This window comes from Argiope bruennichi, chromosome 2 (assembly GCF_947563725.1).
Source record: "Argiope bruennichi chromosome 2, qqArgBrue1.1, whole genome shotgun sequence".
NCBI classification, from domain to species: domain Eukaryota; kingdom Metazoa; phylum Arthropoda; class Arachnida; order Araneae; family Araneidae; genus Argiope; species Argiope bruennichi.
Genome location: NC_079152.1, coordinates 131,861,813 through 131,882,022, shown reverse-complemented (window position 1 = coordinate 131,882,022; position 20,210 = coordinate 131,861,813). Strand labels below are relative to the sequence as shown.

General features: G+C 28.6%; 1 protein-coding gene across 6 annotated transcripts in view; it reads left to right on the top strand.

Annotated features, from left to right (window-relative positions):
• LOC129956472 (uncharacterized protein DDB_G0284459-like) overlaps positions 1-20,210 on the top strand; it is a 212,518-nt gene that overhangs the window by 168,232 nt on the left and 24,076 nt on the right. Inside the window, exon 1 of one of the 6 annotated variants that reach the window (XM_056068393.1) lies at positions 9,199-9,582. The exons of 4 other annotated variants lie outside the window; for them this stretch is intronic. In XM_056068393.1, the coding sequence (XP_055924368.1) occupies positions 9,495-9,582 (88 nt within the window). In that variant the 5' untranslated portion in view covers positions 9,199-9,494. Of the gene's footprint in view, positions 1-9,198; positions 9,583-11,670; positions 11,825-20,210 lie in introns of those variants that run through there. One more of the 6 variants, XM_056068384.1, reaches the window with a different exon arrangement.

Sequence of the window (20,210 nt, the reverse complement as noted above, 5' to 3'; positions counted from 1 at the left end):
GAAAGGACACAATACGTACCAAGACATCAAATAAAACTGAATTTATTTTATTAACAAGTTTTAGTGCACGAGAACAACTAAAATTTGCTTAATTATAAATCTTCAATGGATATACTTATTCCCATAAAGTTTGAAAAATAAATAAATTATTTGTTGATACTGAGCACATGACTAAACAAAATTAAAATAAAAATGCTCCTTTACGTATGGAATAATATATAAAAATTAAATATCCTTATTTTCGTTTACTGCACATTAAACAAATTTGAATTTCAAAGTCAATTTATGGTTTCATATCTATAATAAAAAATATTAGGTTTTACAAATATATCATTATTGTTTAAATGTTAACACATCGCGTACAGGTCACGAGATTTCTCGTTTTCAGCAGACCGAACGTTGTGGTCGGGTCACGAGATATCTCGTTTTTGTTTTTAGGCTAAATCGATGCATAACCAACCAGAGGCAAATGTTTAACAAATTCAAGACCGCAAAGAAACCTATAAGACATACGCCTGGGACAGCACGTTTTGGGGTAAACTTGTAAATTCTAAAATCATCATAACTTTGTTATTTATGAAGCAATAACAGACGGGACACGCAACACGAGAAAATTCGTGAGCGTTCCGTAACAGATGGGACGTGAAGCACGAGAAAACTGGTGAGCAGTTCCTAATAGATGGGACACGAAACACGCGAAAATTTGTTAGCGGTCCTTAATGTCTTAAAACAAAATATTGCTGCAAATGCAAATCAAAAATATGCATATATGCATACTATTGCTTGCCAAGCAGGCTTCTAAGGCATTCAAAAAGGTGTTATACCTTTGGAGCACGTTGAGCGCCATACGCAGTGTGTTAATAAAATATATATTCTACTTACTCAATAACAGTAAAATAAATTGGAAAATCAGCACATGCTTTTTATTTAAAATAAGGAAAATCATTTACAAGTTAATTGTTAGGGTAAATTTTATTGAAAAAATAATATCAAAGAAAAACCAATTTTATATTATTAAAAACTGTAATCCTTTTTTATTGCCTAACTCGCAGAGAAAAGAAACAGTAGCTGTAAAGAAAAATAAAAAAGAGCCTTGTTTCATTATTTAATTTATTTTTCTGTCTTTTCCCTCGGATCTCTCTCTTCTTTTCTTTATTTTTTTCACCTGATTTGGAGGAAAATCTCAAAAGATTTCAATGGAACTTCGGACTATTTCCTTGTAATCTTTTCCTGTCCATATTTAATCATACAAAAAGATTTTACCTGCTTACATATGTCAAGGTTTCCTAAAACTATTGTAAAGGGAAGATAATAGGGAATTTTTGTAATAATCTTCATCCATGCGATTAACTTACTTGTATCAATTTTTGATCATTACCACATAGTTCAGGTCTACTGCTTTTGGATCTTCTTTGGCTTTGGGGCTCAGTACTTTTGCCAAGGATGTTTGGCATACAAATACAATGTAATGATTAGTTAAAATGCTATATCTACTACAAATATTAATTCAAAAAAATTATGTGTATTTATTTATTTTCAAAGTAAGCAAAAACATAAATAGAGTAATTCTATAAGTAATATGTTAGTTTTTTTTTTTTTTTTTTTTTTTTTTTGTAATTTGCTATTTTGAAGCTAAGAGTCTAGAAAGAATGAATAAAAATTTAAATGCCTTTCAGTTAGTTCTTTAAAAAAACTTTATTATTAGTTTTAAATAAACTATATTTTATAAGCATTTTTCGTAAAGAACCACCTTTAAATGACGAGGTTTGATATAGTTTTGATATGTATTAAATATGCATCAACTTTTTCGATATGTTACCTAGCAAAGAAGGTGCGATTTTCAGGTATTACATCTCGATGAGAATTCCCGTTGCTACTGTTGTGCATCTCAAACCACAAACAAGAAATATTAATGATCAAAATTACTTTTCCAACTATGATTCAACTTTACAACAGAATGACGGGGGGGGGGATTAGTTTTCTTAGTTTTAATTACTTTAGTGACCCATTTTAAAGCAACGCTACAGCTATTATGGGACGGATCTCGTAATTTTGAACCGCGGTTAGATAACGAGTTCGGCACCTGAGCTGGCACTCCCCTCTCTAAACTTCCACACCACGCCAGTGGCTGGACGTTTGGCCCCGACGGATTTAACATGCGCCAGACCAGCTTACACGATGGTTCTTCAATGGAATCGGGTTCCAAACCTGAAGCTCTACCACCAGGCCACCGCGGCCCCTGAACTAACCTTAATCGTAAGAATGAAATTCAACTTGACTTCCTGTCATAACTTTCTCACAGAAAACATCTATCAAATTATTATCTAATCAAACAAGTGGAAAATATGTGACTATATACTTAATGAGAATATTTAATTAAAGAAAAAATCTCAAAGAAGTAAGGCAAAGGTGATAAAGATGGCGGTAAGTAGAAAAGGAGAATATATATACATTTACAATATGTAACACGAGGTCTGCTTTAGGTCGGACATCGTTATTTTGAACAGCGGTGAGATGATGGAGACGACACCTGAGCCACCCCTCTACTCATCAAAATTCCATGTCTCACCAATGGATGGAAGTTTAGCTACGACAGATTTAACATGCAATAGTGTGGTTTGGTTTAACTATATTAACGTCCCGTTTTAAAGCAACACTAGAGCTATTTTGGGACGAACCTCATAATTTTGATCCGCGGTCAGATGACGAAGACAACACCTGATCTGGCACGCCCTCTACAAACTTCCAAACCACACCAGGAGGAGGATGTTTGGCCCCGACTGTTTTAACGTGTGCTAGACCCACTTACACGATGGTTCTTCGATGGAATCGGGTCTCGAACCCGAAACACCTCCGGTTCCAAAACCGAGACCTTACCACCAGACCAATGCGGACCGCTTAATATGCAATAGAGACAAATTGTTGGATAAATTGCTGAATGATTGTTCATTGTCAAAAGATTCACCTTAAGATTCTTACGGATTATAAACGTAATATATACTTGCATGAAACGCTAACGTATGTGGATCAGAAATCACTAATAATTTCTTATGGAATGGCAACAATCAAATGTAAACAAAACATAATACGAATTTCAGACTGCTTCACTGAACGTTTTTATCGCTGCAATGAATTCAACGCTCCGTGTAACTAATGAATGGAGCTGCAAAATTTATTAAAAGTTCTCTGGAGACGGTTCGCGGTGTTATCAAAAAAGACATAAAACAAATCAAGAAATAAGATTCAAACAGAAAGTTTAATCGAGCGCAAAAATAGACTTAACCATTGTCAAATAGAGAATAGTATTAGATTGCCTAAAAAAATAGATGTTGATATCTTCCAAAACAATTATGTTAAGAAAAATAAGTGCATTAAGACTCAAAATTGTCTTTATAATTATATCAAATTCAATTAGGTAAGAATTTTCCCCTTAATTTTAATGATATTTTAAATTCAATTTGATGTACTATATTTAACCATGCTTTTAAATTCTATGATGGAATTCGAACTCATCCTCAAAACATTCAATCATGTTTTTTTTTCCATCATTAACTCTGCAGTAGGAATTTTACTTCCGCTTTTCATTCGTAATAGATATACACTTTTTAGATTGAAATATTTGATTCAATTGAATTCAAGTTTTTCAATCGTATGAAATAACAATGTGAAAGATTTTTAAATGCGTCCCATAAAATATTTAACTTTCTAAAAAGTCAGTAATTTGGGCTAATAAACTGGTAGCCAAAGGAAGCTAGTATTATGAAATTTCCTGATATTTCAGACTGAATTTTTGAAAGTTTCAACGATAATATTAAACATATGTCGACCTTTAATATTATATCAAAACACTAAACTTTCTCGTGATAATTCAACTGTCTATAGATCAAGATGTGAATTTGGTCTTCCAAAATACAAAATTTATTATTTTATGTTTTAACTTTTTTTAAATCCACTCAAATTCCTTTTCAATACTTGGTGTATGTTAATAATAATTTAGGATGCAATAATCAACGAGTTTTTCATGCTCAATTTCAATAGCAAATGATTGTGTAAATTCTTATCGAATATTTATTTATCAACAAAAAATAATTACTAATAACAATTGTAATGTATTTCCTTGTCGATTTTGCTAATATAAGAAAATCTATTGATTGTTAAACTTAACTTATTTACAATACGGCGTTACTTTAAATCTAAAAAGAGAACTTCAGATAGTATTTTCACATTTTATAAATATCATTAAAATATTTTGCCTTTAGGGGTTTCAAAGAGAACACACAAAAATTCTCACACTCAGAGAGTTTCTCTCAAGTGGTTGATGTTCCCACCAAGAAATGCGTTTCTTACGATCCAATAACTCTCGGTAGTTCCATTTTCCCTTCTCATAGCAATCGGATTATGAAAATTGCAGTCTCTATGGTTAACGAAACTAATGCAACGTGATTTATTTTTATTATTTTGGAGATATGTGAAGCGTTAAATTCTTTTGCTATTAATGAGAATATAGATCCAATATTTTGAGAAAAATACATGAGTTAGAAATTATTTTATCGTGATTATGACTGCAGACTGATATGCTTTCTATAAATTGCTACTAGCACAATGGAAAAAAAATGTTCAAAACGTTTTAAACGATAGGCCATTTGATTTAGAGTTTGCCAATATACCAAGTAATTCCTCTTTGTATAATAAGTGCTCACTAAATAGAAATTTTTATTTAAAAAATTTAATAAAAATTAAAATTCTAAAATTTATTGTTTATTACTTCGGGACACATTATTTCACAAAAGCTTTTCTTACGCAACTTTAATTTTTCACAAAATAATAAATGAAATAAATTCAATTCAATAAATAAATTAAGAAATAAGCTTTATATTGACATTAATTTTACATCAATATATTTCTTTACTAATGCAAATATTTTTTTATAAATATTTTAATCATATTTTACGTACTTTTCCTAGTTTTAATGATCGAATTTATGATCGCATATTTTATGACGATATTTAGTTCACTTCGGAAGTGTATGTTTTTTTAGTGCTACGAAACTGAGATTCACGAGTTAAAAAAAGATATTTTTTTTCTCATATTCAATTTAATATCAAATGTAAGCATCGATCTAACTTTATAACTTTTTTCACGAATAAAATACATCCAAAGTAAATGTTTTATTTCAATAGAACAACTATCGAAATTATCTGTTTCATACATTAAAAGTAAAGGTGTCGATTGATTGAGATGACAGAATAACACTAATCGACAATAAAAATTATTTTGTTTATGTTAAATATTTATATATCCAGATTTAATATATTTAAAGTTAATTTAAAATAAATAAGTTACTTTAAAATCTATTAAATCTAGTTTTTGTTGTTGAAAATTAATTCATAGAAAAATATATCAATATCATCAGAACATATAAACAAAGTAGAATAGAAAGAAATTTAGCATAACTGTAAAGAAATATTTTTGTGAATATCAATCATTTTTAACCATTTACAGTGTTATGAAAACATTCCTGGTAACTAAATAGGAGGGAATTAATTTTATAGGTTATATAATAAAATATTAGGAAACAAAGGAACATATGTGGGAAAGAGAAGAAACTAAAGAATGTGCACACAAAAACATTCATTTACTTTAAAACTTTATTTTTCACACTTTCTTTGAAAAAATAAAACGATTACTTAAAAAAATATTAAAATTATATAAAAAACATTATAATTATTGTTCTTTATTTAGTTTTTTAATTAAATTTTGGTTTAAGATTTTCAGTCAAATACAGAACTTGGAAAATTAATATAATTTTGAAAACAAAGTCCTGGACAATATCATTTTTATTGAAAATTAACACTTCTTTCATAAATATTATAAACTGGATGATGTTGCCATTCTATTTTTTTTTTATTTTTAACTCTCTCAAATCCAAATTATTATTTGTTAATAATCAAATCAAATATTTAAAAAAGTAATTATAATAAATTCCAAAAGTAATAATTGATAAATTAATTAATTTTATACGAATAAATTAATTGTTACATTAATTAAGTTTATTCATTTATTATTCGTTTGTATCTAGGTTTTTTTGCCTTCTTTCGAATGATGTCATCTGTTGATTCTTAAAAGCAAAATTACTTCGGTGTCATCACCAATCATAATGGCATTTCTGTAATAGCGAATAATAACAGATTTTGTTACAAATAGAGTTTTGAATTAATTTTTTGATTTTTGCTGAGTATTTTTTATGCTAGTTATCGAAACTCTGATAAATTTCAATGTTTTACTTTTAAAATATAAGATAGTTTTAAAAGACAGCTATTGAACAACAAACATCTTTTAGAACATCTGGGGCTTTCTATTGAACATTATCATCTGCGGGTGTTTTAAATTTATTTTTTGAAGCGAAATTCCTATTTAAATCAAATTAAAATTTATAAAAATTCTAAAATTAAATTCGTATTCAGTCTTGAATTGGAATATAATAGTATTTAAAAATAAAGAATAAAATAAATAAAGAATAATAAATAAAATAAAGAATATTCTTAACCATAATAATTTTAATTTGAAAGAAAGATTTTTTCTTTGAAAAACTATTTTAACCTATAAAAAGAAGAAGATTAAATTATATATGTATTTATTTTATTTTAATTCTTTTCAAATTGGTTAACAAACTTCATGCACTAAAAGCCAGGCAAACGAAAACAATAAATTGTAGTTTTCAATTTATCTGTTTTCTACTAAATTATTTTTTGTTATTATTTTGTAAAGAAAAAGAGAAGTACTAAAAATCTATTAAAGAAGCATTAATTAAGAAGTTTAGTTGTTGTTTTTTTTCCGTCATACGATATAATTAATTCAAGGAAGTTGATTTCTTTTTGTCACGCTTGAATAGAGATCCTCTATGCTTTAAATGCCAGTGTTGCCTTTATTAAATATTTTTAAATTGCTATAAATATTTTTAACTTATATCAAATCTTATTTTTAGTTGTTTAATCAAGTTTGATTCCTGTTGATAAAATTCATTTTTACCATTTACCATTAAGAAAACAATTTTTAGAACAAGATTCATGTAATAAATTGTTAAGAAAAAGAAATATTATGAAAGAAATTTAAAGAAAGGACAAAGATATTCACTTTCAATTTGATTATGTTAAAATATATTTAAATGTTTTAGTTTTCAATAATTATTTCTTTCTTATACCAATATTTTTCACAGAAAACAAGGAGAGTTAGTTTTTGCTTATTTTAAAAATATATCTATAAAAGGAATATATGAAGTAATATTATATAAATAAGGCTTAAGTTTATAACAGTGCTAAGAAGTACAAAATAATTTGGCTTTTCGAAAATCTGGGAGGCAAAATTATATCGTAAAAGAGTGAGGCGTTAATTAAAATATTGTATGTAAATTAGAGTTTCATTCACGATTTTCATATTTTAGAATTTTCTTTCTCATTATGGTTGAATATCCTTATAGTATAATTCACAACGCTGGGCATTTTTATAATTTTATTATGATATTCAAGTTTTTGATGATTAAATTAATATTTTTTGCTTTTAAACAGCACATTAATAAAAACTCATTTTAATTTTTAAAACTGTTTAATCATTTGTAATCTTTAGTGCATGATTTATTATTAACCACATTTCCAGCAAAGTCGTCCGAACCTCTCACATATTCAACTGTATTCTTCCCCCTCCGAAAAAAAGAACGTTGATTTTCATTCACTCCTTCAAGAATTCTTTTTCATTTTTTTTTTTAGACATATAGCATATCTTAAAACAGAAATAACATATTTTATCATAGCATTTTGCGTGCTGCTGAAAACTGTCACGCAAAAAGTTGCATACCTCACGTTTCATGTAAATTAATTTAACTTAATCGCAATTATATAGGTTAGTTTGCAAAAATAGAAATAAAAAGTGTCAGGAAACTGTGTATCCATGCTGTCATAATGTCGCTAGTGTTTAAATTACTATTTTAAATTAAATTTTAAGCAGATCATATTTTCTAACATAAATTCAATTTACTATTCAAAATTTGGTTTTAAAAAATTCTATCCAATAATAACTTATTAAATATATAGGATTTATATAATATTTAAAATTAAAAGTAATAATTTCTTTTTCTTAGATCCATTATCAGATGGTTTATTTTACATATAATAAAAAAGTGTAATTAAAATGAATCTATTAATCGTTGATTAAATTCTGAAAACTTTAAATATTGTAATTTGTTGGGGGGGGGGGGTCCAGAACTGTACAAGATTTCAGAATTATAATATATCAGGAAGTAAAAAAAGATCGAATAAAAACATCAGATTTATTTATATTCATGAAATTAAAAAAATAACAGCTCATAGAGGAATTGAAATTTTATCTAATTGATATTAGGCGTTGTGAACTTCGTCATTTCGAAAATTTTCAGGATATTTTATTGTTTATTTATTTTTTAACGTTTAACATTTAACGTAATAACGTACAAACGATAATTATCGACACAGTCAAGGGAAAAAAAAGATGAATTATAACATCCTTTCTAAAAATAATTTAAATTTAATTTTAAAAAATATGAAATTCGTCAGAGCTGCTTAATTTTGAGTAAAGGTAAATGATTTAAATCCTCAGATTTTGATTTAAAAAAAGGCATTTTTTCAATCTTTCTTTTTATGGATGAAATCAGATCAAGATAATCTATCTAGAATTCAATGTCAAGCAACCTATGTGGAATCTTCAAAAAAAAAAAAAAAAAAAATGTTCTTAAAATCTACTCAAAGCTCGTCTGTTCCGTATAAAGATAATTATATTTATGACATGTTTCTATAAAATAATTATTATTTCTTTGCGTCCCGGTTCCTTGATAAAGAAAAAAAATGATCTCCTGCAGATTTTCAAAGCGTAATCGGCTTTTAAGTCTGTTACTTATTACTTAATAGAATAAAAATGGAGACATAAAACAAGAACATGGAAAAAGAAAAAAAAAATGAACACAGCAACCTTGTTTCAAATACCGATCAAAACCAAACGATTTTTTAGAGTTCCATCCAGAATTGGTGACAAAGCCATCACGCTACAATGACCATTTTAGAACAGCTCTGGTTCATTTACAGTAGTAGTGGTTGCTTCTCAGCGCAGCATGCGAAAACTTCATTCTGATGATCCAGCTCAGAGCGACTTTTGGCTTCATGAGAATGAAGTTGTACTTTTTTTGTGTTCTGATTCGTTTTTTCCTGGTGTTTGTGTTTTCCCCTTCGCTCTGCCGTGCCGTGCTTCATTGACCTTGCGGCTGCGATGGATGGAGGCAACCCGAATAGTCTGTTGCTGTTGATTGCGGATTGAACGGCGAACTCAACAAGTGGTCTTCCCGGAGAGTTGGTGGTGGCGGCACGACCACTGACTTTTTGGAAAATATTTTTTTTTTCCTTTCAAGATCTTCTCTTTGATTGCATTTAAAGGATTTTGGAGTGTACAAATTTTGTGATATTCTTTCAAAAATGGAATTTAAACGTTTCGCTTTGGCTATGGTAGGCCATTTCCTAGCCTCACTTCTCTATGTATTAAGACGGTTGAGACTGATCGAAGGTAAGATCGATTGATTTTGTAACAAATTAGTTTCTATAATAATTACTAATTAATATTAATGTTTGCAGTTTCTATGATGAATTAAAAAATATTTTATGCACTCCAATAAATTATTCCATTTGGTGAGTTTCTTAAGTAAAAATAAATGATAATTCTTTTATGATTTTTATTGAATTTTAAATTAAATATTTCTACTGAGTAAAAATTTTTATGTCTGCTGATTTGAAAGCATAACAGAATTTCGATAAAAATGTATGCTTTTTCTTTAGATTCTCATTATAAAATTTTGCACTCTTAAAAACAATTAAACCTTCATCTTAAAAATTTGTGATAAAGGATTTAATTTATATCAGATACAATAATTATTGAATCTTTGTTTATTGTTGGTGTTAATATTCTTCTCTAACTCAATATAGTTATATATTTATAATTTTTATACATTAAAAAAACTTGAGAAAGTTTTAAAAATTATGTGTATTCTTAAAAAAAATATTAAATAATTTTATTGAATAACAAGATAAGAGAAAAAAAAATTTATTTCCCATATCTATATCACGTCTTCTGTTATAAATATACTTATAAATTCAACGAATAATTTATAAGATATTTAAGTATTTTATTATATTATTATTTGAATTGAAAAATAAATTCAAATAACTGAAAAAAAAGCGCAATGGTACAACAATGAAACGTTAGCATACCTGCCGCCTGATTTGCATACCAAAACGTTTTGCAATTGATATAGTCAACAAAAGTAATGCAGAAACACTCTTAAATGTTGAAATCACAGATTTGAAAAGGCTGGGTTTTTTTATTTGCTACAAATATAATCAAACGTAAATTTAATTTTAAGCGTGCTAAATTCTGGGAAATTGTTATAAGGAATAAATAAATAGAGTTGTTGTGTAAATTAAAAAACGTTTTCTGTAACTGCTTTCTTTGCATTGAAAAATTGAATTGCAAGACAACAATTTTTCTTTTTATGGAAACTTCATATATTTTTCCATAGATTTTAATCTGGATATGAGCTTCAAATTTCTTTTCATTTCAATAACTAGAGAATATTTGATTAGATTTTTCGTTTACTTAAATTTGTTTCATTTTGGAAATATTTATGCCATATTTTTAATATGCAGTTTTTTATGAAAAAATTTGATGCTCTTTTTTTCGTGCTTTATACGATTTAAACTTTCATTGTAAATGGACCGAAGCTACTCATTATTATCATTTTGAGATTTAAAATCGGGTCATCTTCAAATTAAGAATATGTATAATGATTTTTTTATTTAGATTCGCAAGAAAAAAGAACAGAAAACTCTCAAGAAAGATTAAATACATTAATGCGTTAAAACAAACCCCACTTTCCAACCTTGTTAATACGGATTAACCTAGTAAATTAATATTTCATTTAATATGCTTAAACTGGAAAGGAAGTTGAGGCTTTATGTATTCAGAATTTTTTTATTTTATTTTCTTTTTCCTTTGTGAACTTAAGGCAGAAATTAATCTTTCAGTGCCATCTTATAGATTTAGTTTTACTAAAAATGAAATCACGTGGAGGATATTAATCTATAAATGTATGTCTTACAATGTTTAATTGTATGTCATTGCATACTTTGTTGATTCAACTACTTTAACTGTAACCAGATGAGCAGTGGAGTCAATAATGAAAATCCACCGGTGCATTTGACTCGTATCACGTGATCATAAATCGCGCCATTACCTAGAATTGTATTCATCGTTCTAAACAATTGTAAAAATCCTACAACTCATTTTTATTTAAAGTAATATTTAACTTCAGCAATTATTTCCTCTATTTAAAAATATTAGCATTTGATTACAAATCTTGAGACTTTTTTTATGCATGAAACTATTCTAAGCAAAAAGAGTCTCGAATTGTTTCACTCAAGTTTTCTTTTGTGTTGTAATTTTTCCTTTTCTGATAATAACCAGAATTAAGTTTCGCAATAACCCAGCGATTGGAAAGATACTTCTAAATGACGTTGTCTTTATGACCTTCAAAGCCAGAGATTATCCTCATGTATAAAAATTATTCAGCAGATTGTTTATATGCGTAACTGAAAGTACATTCTCCCTCGGGTAGTAGTTCCTATGTTTTTCCCTGTGTATCTTTAATTGTAATACATCACCATGTTGGATTTTGTAGACTTCGCTATGGGAATATGTTACCATTTTGCAAGGTTTATAGTGTTTGTGTTGAAGAAACTAGACTTATTTCATGGTATGTACAAAGTTGAAAGTTCAACTGTTCTTGGAGACAAGATTTTAAAAAAATAGTTTGTGAAATCACTTTTTTTTTTCATCATTGAAAACACTTAAACTTTTGACCGAATATCAATTCATTTATTGTCTTTATTTTGAGTATATTGTATCTATTTTTAAGCTTCCATTCTTACCTAAAACACGATTTCTGAAATGCTCTCTTAATGCTTGCACCGCTTTATCCTTAAAATTTTAATACCGGCCTTGATATTTTAATTTCATTTTAATATTCATGCCAAGTAGTTTGTAGATTTTTAATAATTCTACAAGTCATTCCAATTTTGAATTCAATGTTCGTGCGTGATATAGAAACGTCAGAACTACTTTTTTTTGCCTGATTAAATGAAAACTTAGATGCTTTGTTTTATTGAAATAGCATGGACCGATGAACATTTGTTAAGTACTTTGTTCTCGTAAGATCTTCAACATTTTGGCATAGTATAATCCTGTTTCCAAACGCGTGTGACTGCGTCATGCTTCAATTGAATACGTGAGGAATTTCATCGTAGATTTATCTCAAGGTCAACATTTTGGTTGTTTGGTGATATTTACTTTTTTTTCCTTTAAAAAAAAACGAAAAGAATGTGACAAATTTTATTTTCAAACAGTAATTTTTGGGGAAAAGTGTTTAGTTTTTACAGGACTTTGACTTACATGGTATAAATTAATAACTATTGTAAGAATTGGAAGATAAGGTTACTTCAAATGATATGAAAAAAAAACACACATTTTAATAGGATTTTATTTAACATTTTATTGGAGTTGTTTTTACAATTCGATTTTTAATATGAAAATCTATTCAATATACTTTACAGAACTTTTGATACTTACTTTTGATAACGTCATTAATTATCTAGCAACAATGGTTTTCTTTAGGCATTGTCATTTTTCTAATAAAAATTTTGTGTATAAAAAAAAATGTTTTTGCTATTAAAATGAATGATAATAAAACTTAAACTTATTTATACATCGATACGAAGCATTTCCATATCTTTTTTCAAATTATTTAAAGAATTTTCAAAATTCAATGAATAAAAAAATGGGCATTTTTCATTGCCAACGTTAAACTTCACTAAGCAGTTGTCAAAGTTTAAGAAAATTAATTAGTAAAACTTCGAAAACTAAACTTTCATAAACTTTTTTTATTTATTCAAACTATACAGATTTAATAATTGGAAGAATTTTTTTTAGTCCATTTTACTTTTCAAAAATTCTATTCTCAGGAAAATGTGGCAAAGCAAAAATGCTCTTTCGAGACTTTTGATAAGATTTTTTTTCAGTTGAAAAACACGTTTCCGTTCTTTTAATTCATGCTATTTTTAGTCTGTTATCGTAATGTTTTAGACAATGATAATTTTTAATTATGTAAAAAGTATCATTAAATTATAAATTACATATTTTTTTTTTCCTTTAGAAAAAATTATTTTTTGTAAGCTTTTCATTCCGCCGATCACTTTGATACATATGTATATTAATTGTTCTGATGAAGAAAGTAATTGCATTGTTTGAGCCATTGATATCATCTATTAATTCATTTTAAATTAATTACGGATTTAATTTCAATATTTTTTTATAATTTTATAATAGATTTTGAATTTATAGTAACTCTCTGTTCAAAGAGATTTGTGTATAGATATTTTAAAGTAGAAATTTCGTAAGTTGTCAAGAATTTTATCATTTATAATTTAAAAAGATTATTTTAATAAAAGAATCGAAAATTTTCTTAAAAGCTTTAGCTATTTCAATTATTTTAGATCTTCTTTTAGATGCATCAAGTTTCATAAATGAATCCATGTACTTTCTACTTCTATCGTATTAAAGTGCATGTGGGCTCAGCACCAAACAATAACAAGCTCTCGAATTTTCCTGCTGACCAAAACCTTACTTCTTGCTTTGATCCTGTAAATATCTCACCAAGACAAAAACAGATCACAGATCTCCTGATCTCGCTGTTGAAATGAGACACTCCCGCATATTCAGAACAACAGGAAGATATGCCAGATATACATCTGACACACATCTTGGCGAAATCCTCTCTGCAATAAATCTAACCCGTTATCTGCCATCAGGTAGCATCTCCATATTGTTTCCCCCGACACCTCCTCACATGTTGTTTTCACAGACAATGTCTTCCACGTCGACGCATAGTGCGCTAATTGCTGTCGACTGCATTGTGAGCCCCTTTCCATGCAAAATGCACAACGACAACTCGGCAATCAGACAGAAAATTGGAAATAAGTGATTGGTAATCAATTTCGAGTGCCTTCCTCAATTATTGCTTCATTGTCCATTGTTGCCGGGAAATCTCAATTGCAGTCAGAAAGTTTCCTCCACGGGAGGAATTGCGGAGCTGCCTTTCCTCCAGATGATAGAAAATCCGAGCCTTGAGGTGGATTCGCTATTTTTGATTTTTGTTTTAATTTTCAACCGTCTTTTCCCTTAAAAACATGTGTCCCTTCTTTACTGTGGGACATGTTTTGAATGGTGACAGGCAATTAAGACGCAAGAGTCATTAATGTTGGGTAATAGTTACGTCTGAAGTATCATATGAAAGGCTTAAGTGGCAAAATAAGGCTGTGTTGAACTTGTTTTGAAGGAAATGACATCGTAAACGTCATAAGGTGTTGGGAAAAGAAAATCAAAGAAATCACAACTCCTAAATGTATTATAATTGCTCAAATGGGTTTGATTTTTAGAAACTGTTTTATTCAACCGCCAATGGCATAGCGATCGGGAAACTAGGAAAGTACTGATGCCACTTATATCAGTTTTATGAGACACCATTGGAACAATGCAATGTGTTATATTATTTTTTAATGAAATATCATGAAGTGATAAATAAATAATGCCATGCCTGGTTGTTATCTATATTTACTAAACTATTGATGACGGTAGGAGGCGAAAAAATTATATTACCTTCGCTGCGCCACCATCTGCGAAACGTTTTCTATTTACAAATCGCCTCATACCCGGATCAAATTAATATTGGAATTGGTTGCAAATTTTATAGAAGAATGAATTTGACACCACCAGTCATCGTAGAATACCGCGCAGACAGATGCTTAGGAGCATGTGCAGTTTCACGCAGGTTAGGTAATCACTTAATTCGCGCTACGGCGGCTGGTTTATCTTTTTTTGTTTTTAATAATGAATTTTATGCAAATAACTCTAAATAAAATTTGAATGTTGTCGAGATGCATGATTTTGATTGGACAAATTTTATATATTTGGTGTTCCAATGCTCCCGTTTGTTCTGAAAATATTTTATTTTTGGTAAATATTTGAAATGTAGTTGAGTTAATTTATTTAGCATTCAGTCAGACTGACTTGGTCAAAATTGTAGTTTCTTCAATGTCTTTTCATTTTAATACGTAATTCGTAACTTTTCGCTTCAACATATATAATAATAATATTCTAATATTCTTCTAATATTTTCTTTATCTAATTAATATAACTCTAAGAAATCACAGAATTTAATAACAATAAAGAATGTATTTCCAACCAATATATTGGCTAATATTAGTAAATATAAACATTAATATTAGCGTATTATTAATCTAATGTAATTATGCGAAATTCAATCACTTAGATATCTTTTAAAATAGAATGAAGGAGTAACGATGTTAACTACCGATATCATGAACTTGTTGAATACCAGGTATCAACTCCAAAACTTGTTAAATACCAGGTATCAGTTCCAGAATTCGCTGAAATGAATTGCTTCTCACTACCCTTTTTGACAGTATTCTATAAATATCTAGTTAATCAATGCTATAAATTGGAAGATGTTTCAGCTGCATGTATAAAAAGAAAACCAATTTAAAGTTAGATTAACAAAAATGAACTGTTACAAAGATGCAAATTCAAATATTAATTTTATTCTCTCGCATGCAAAAAAGAAAGTATTATAACCGACAAAAAATTAAATCACAAGATTTTGATGAATTTCTAAGCTTTAATAAACTCGCTGAGATCGAAAAAACTTTTTTTTTTAAATTCAATTTGTAAGTGAATACGACAATTAAAGAAACTAAAAAGATAGTTTGTGTGGTCTTTACACCGAAATTGTGTAACTGAAAGGATTGTCCGTATACATACCAACATTATAACTGGAAATCGCAACATGCTAGATGGATGACATTTGGAATGCGGCTTCATAATAGAGTTATAAATATATATCAAATGTATGATTAAATCTTTTAACTAGTTCTGTATGTTTGTTTGTCTATTCATGGATATATAAACGCGATCGCTCAAAAACACAGCAGGCGGGATGCATGAATTTTAGTATGAGATATTTTCAAGACCAAAATGTTAGGTCAGTATCATGTTTTGGATTAAATCCATCAACAGCACGAGAAACTATTTAAATACATATTCCCGATTTTCTACACTATATGACAAAACTAAACACAAAACATGGTGTTTTATAAAAATATACTAGAAGGTTATGAGGATTCACCTCCTACTTTAACTTATTTTAGTATGAATATAAAGAATTTAACTTTTTTTTCCTTATTTGAAACAAATGCAATGAATTTTAAAATATGCCTATCTAATAAAAAGTTTATCGATAGCAATTAAAGCGTCCAGGATATAATAGGTTGGTCATCTTAACCGTCCCAGCACATTCGATATTTTACATCCAGAATAGAAACGGTTCTATTTTCTTCAAATACATTTCATCGATTAGCTTTTATGTCACAAACATAATTCATACCCCCCCCCCCAAAAAAAAAACCACAAAAAAATAATCACTGTTTACAATATTCTTTTGGGGTTAATATGTTTAAAAACATTTGCGGCAAGCATGTTGCGTTACTAACAACCTAAAACGTATTTTATCTAATGTTTTTATTACGCCTGTAAGATCGTAACTACTGTAAATAATTTAAATTTAAAACTCGTTTAAACTTATTATGAATTCACAAAGTTTTACATCCGTGTTGTTATCCAGGATCTGTTATAATGAAACAATGTTATGCTACCGCGATCCACGTCAAATACGATGCCATCGCTTATCTGTTACTGAATGTTAGATGGGAATATAAACATTATGTACTTTAAATGATTTAGCTCTATGAATTCCAAACATTTTTGCACGAGTAAACTTTCATTTAATGACAAGATAATGACATTGAATGGCAAATTAATCTTGGCTTAAAGGTAGATCATAATTGGCAAATCAAAGTTCATTAAACTTTATGCATAAATTAGTTTTTTTCTTGACGTTTGTTTAATACGTACTTAAAATGTTGCTCTATTTATTAGTTGTTCTAAATAATCAATTAGCATTTGGAAATAAACAAAAAGTTTAGTAAATATTTGGTACTTTAAATTTTTTAAGCATATTAAATACCTGAAATGGTTTATCATATGTATTAAGTTTTTTCCTTAATGGGATCGTATTACCTAAAATAGATTTTCCTCGTCGAATGTTTTTCTTGTGAGTCTAATGTTAAATTGGCTTTATTTAATTATTTATGACTTTTACTTAGTAATTAGTAACTTATGGCAAAATGTTTTTCTAAAGAAAGTAATCATGCGACGTTTTTTTTTAAATTTATATTTTCAAAAAGATACTTAGAACTCAGTATTATACTACAACTAAACATTGTATTACATTAAAAATTTTTATAAAAGGATACATGCATTTATTATAATGCATATTTTTTTAAAAGTGATATATCGCATTAAATAAATAAATTTGAATCATTGTTATACGGAAAGAAAAGTCAAATACTTTTTAATAAAAATTACGTTTTTTTTTTCACTTTAAAATTAGGTTATAACAGATTATTCTATCGATGAACAATCATTCTTCCAATGTTTACCAGAAAAATATTAACATTTCCGCAGCCTCAGCTCAAAAAATTATAAATTTTTTAAGATTCCTTAGGCTTTTAATAATATTTAGTAACATATTTTTGACACATTAGCATTTTGAACAAAAAATATTCCACTTTTCTTGACTAAAATTGACCTAGTTTTGAAGCTTTGAATTTCATTAATTTTGGTCAATCAAAGACCGCCTTGAAGGTGCACTGAGCGCTGATTGAAGTATTTTTCTTTGGGCATCTTTTGAGCTTCAAAACTCAATCAGAATTATAAACAGATCTGTGAAAGTTTTTTTAAATTTATAACTTTAAGATTGTCAAGAATATTTTATTGAAAATGATTAATAAAACCGGAAGTCTTTATAGAAATTTAGATACTGTAATTTTTTTCAACGGTATATTTATCGAGCAAGTATCACAAAATATAATCCTTTACATCATATAAAGCATTTTTTTTTCATTTGATTAGAGTAAGTATCCTATATATATATATATATTTAACAATGTATTGTCAATACTATAAGATGAATTCAAATTTATATTTTATCAATTTTCTTTTAACTTTGTAACCTTTCTTCAATGTCACCTACACAACCGCGGCAGCATTAAAGATGAATTCATTGAATACTGAATCATTGACGGCTCAATTATAGCAACCAAAAGACTCAATTGTCAAACATCTATAAAACTCTGATTGGGAAGGTCTCTAAATGGGCTTTGCGCTAAAGCCCGATATTCATTCATATGTCACTACATTAAAAGAGTTGCTATATTAAGGAGTAAAATGAAAAATAAATAAATAAATAACTTTTACATATTTTCAGAATCCAATGTCTTTAAACTACTATTAATTCCAATTAAGACATAATGAGTGAAACCAACTTCTTAAAAGAAGCATTCTAAAGCAAATCTTGTCACTGCATCTTCCAGGACACTTATTAAAATATATGTGCATCTGTACTATTCAAAGATCAGAATACTGACAGTAGATTTCTGAATATTTATATCGCGAGTGCCATTTGTTCAGTCCTTCGCAGTCACCGGCTGCCTATCTCTCAGTTCATCACATTTCGCCTTCCCTCCGGTATCCCGAGTTCAGCCACAAAAACAACTGACCGTGACCATCAGCAAGTAGCCATTGTTTCAGCCGTGGCTAACGAGGCCCCTTTTGTTCAGACAGAACGATGCAATCACATTACGATGGTTATCCCTTCCCTGCCAGAGGCTGGTCTCGTTTTCGGATACTTTGTTGCTGTTATTTGATGGTGGTGGAAGGGTGTCGGAATCGTGTTTTGTTGACCACGGTGATGATGGCCAGTGGTAAAAGTAGATTAAATTTCGTTTTCCGTGCCGGTTGTGGTCGGGAAAGGATGGTATGTGTGCTAGATTTGGGAACTCATTTCGTTCCACTTTTAGAAATGTTTAGTATCGCCTGCTGGTACGATATGATTTGGTTTCTTTATATAGATTTATTGCGCTGAAAACAGTTTTCTGATTTTGGAATTTGTGGTGATATAAATTGCAGCTAATTGGAGGAAACTTTTTTGGATCACCAGTTTATATATTTGGTGTTGCCCAGGGATAAATTCCCGCCGCAAACACAAATCTCCATTGCATCCCTTCGTGATGAATTTAACTTTCCAAATCTAGTCTGTTTATCACTATCAATAATCTGGTTTGAATGAAAACACAGGAGCACGAAGAAGTATTATATATTTTAAGCATTCAAGCAATATACAATAAAATGCAGCTATGCAATATTGTGCAAATAAGCTATACACAGTTATATAGTGCAACTTTGCAAGTTATATCAATATTTTAATTAAGTTAACTTTATTGATCGCACCAAGAGAATAAATAAAAGTGCCGAACAAAACCTTTATTTACGTATTTAAACATATTCAAATATAATTGCACAATATACAAATAACTAATGCGCCTGTTCAAATAAAAGCAGCTTTCAGATTACAATAAAGCAATTTAGCATGTGTTCAAATAAAAGCAGCTTTCAGATTACAATATAGAAGAATTGAAACTGCTGTAACAAGATTAATCCAAATATATTTGTCATGGGATTATCCAACATAAACAATATTTTTGCTCAGTTAGTACAAACTGAGTTCAAATCTGTCCAGTAACTTAAAAAGGGACATGAAAGAAAGTTTGAAGCATGCTAAATTTGAACCGCCACTTAGATTGGACCGAATTTGTAATGTCACTTTTTATTAAATATTTTGAACGTAGAATATGCCACTGATAACTATATTGAATAATCTTTTTGATAAAATGCTATCAGGTTGCAAATGCTTACGTTTAGATACCATCTATCAAATATAATAAAAAGACTAATAATTCTTTAATTATTTTGAAGCAAGTAGCAAAATATATATTATATTCTCAGAGATATAATATATATTTTTGTTTGTTGGCTGAAATTTACGATATTATTATTATTAAAATAATTTTAAAGTGGTGTTGAAGGAATATTTTTGTTGCTGTTATCTAAAA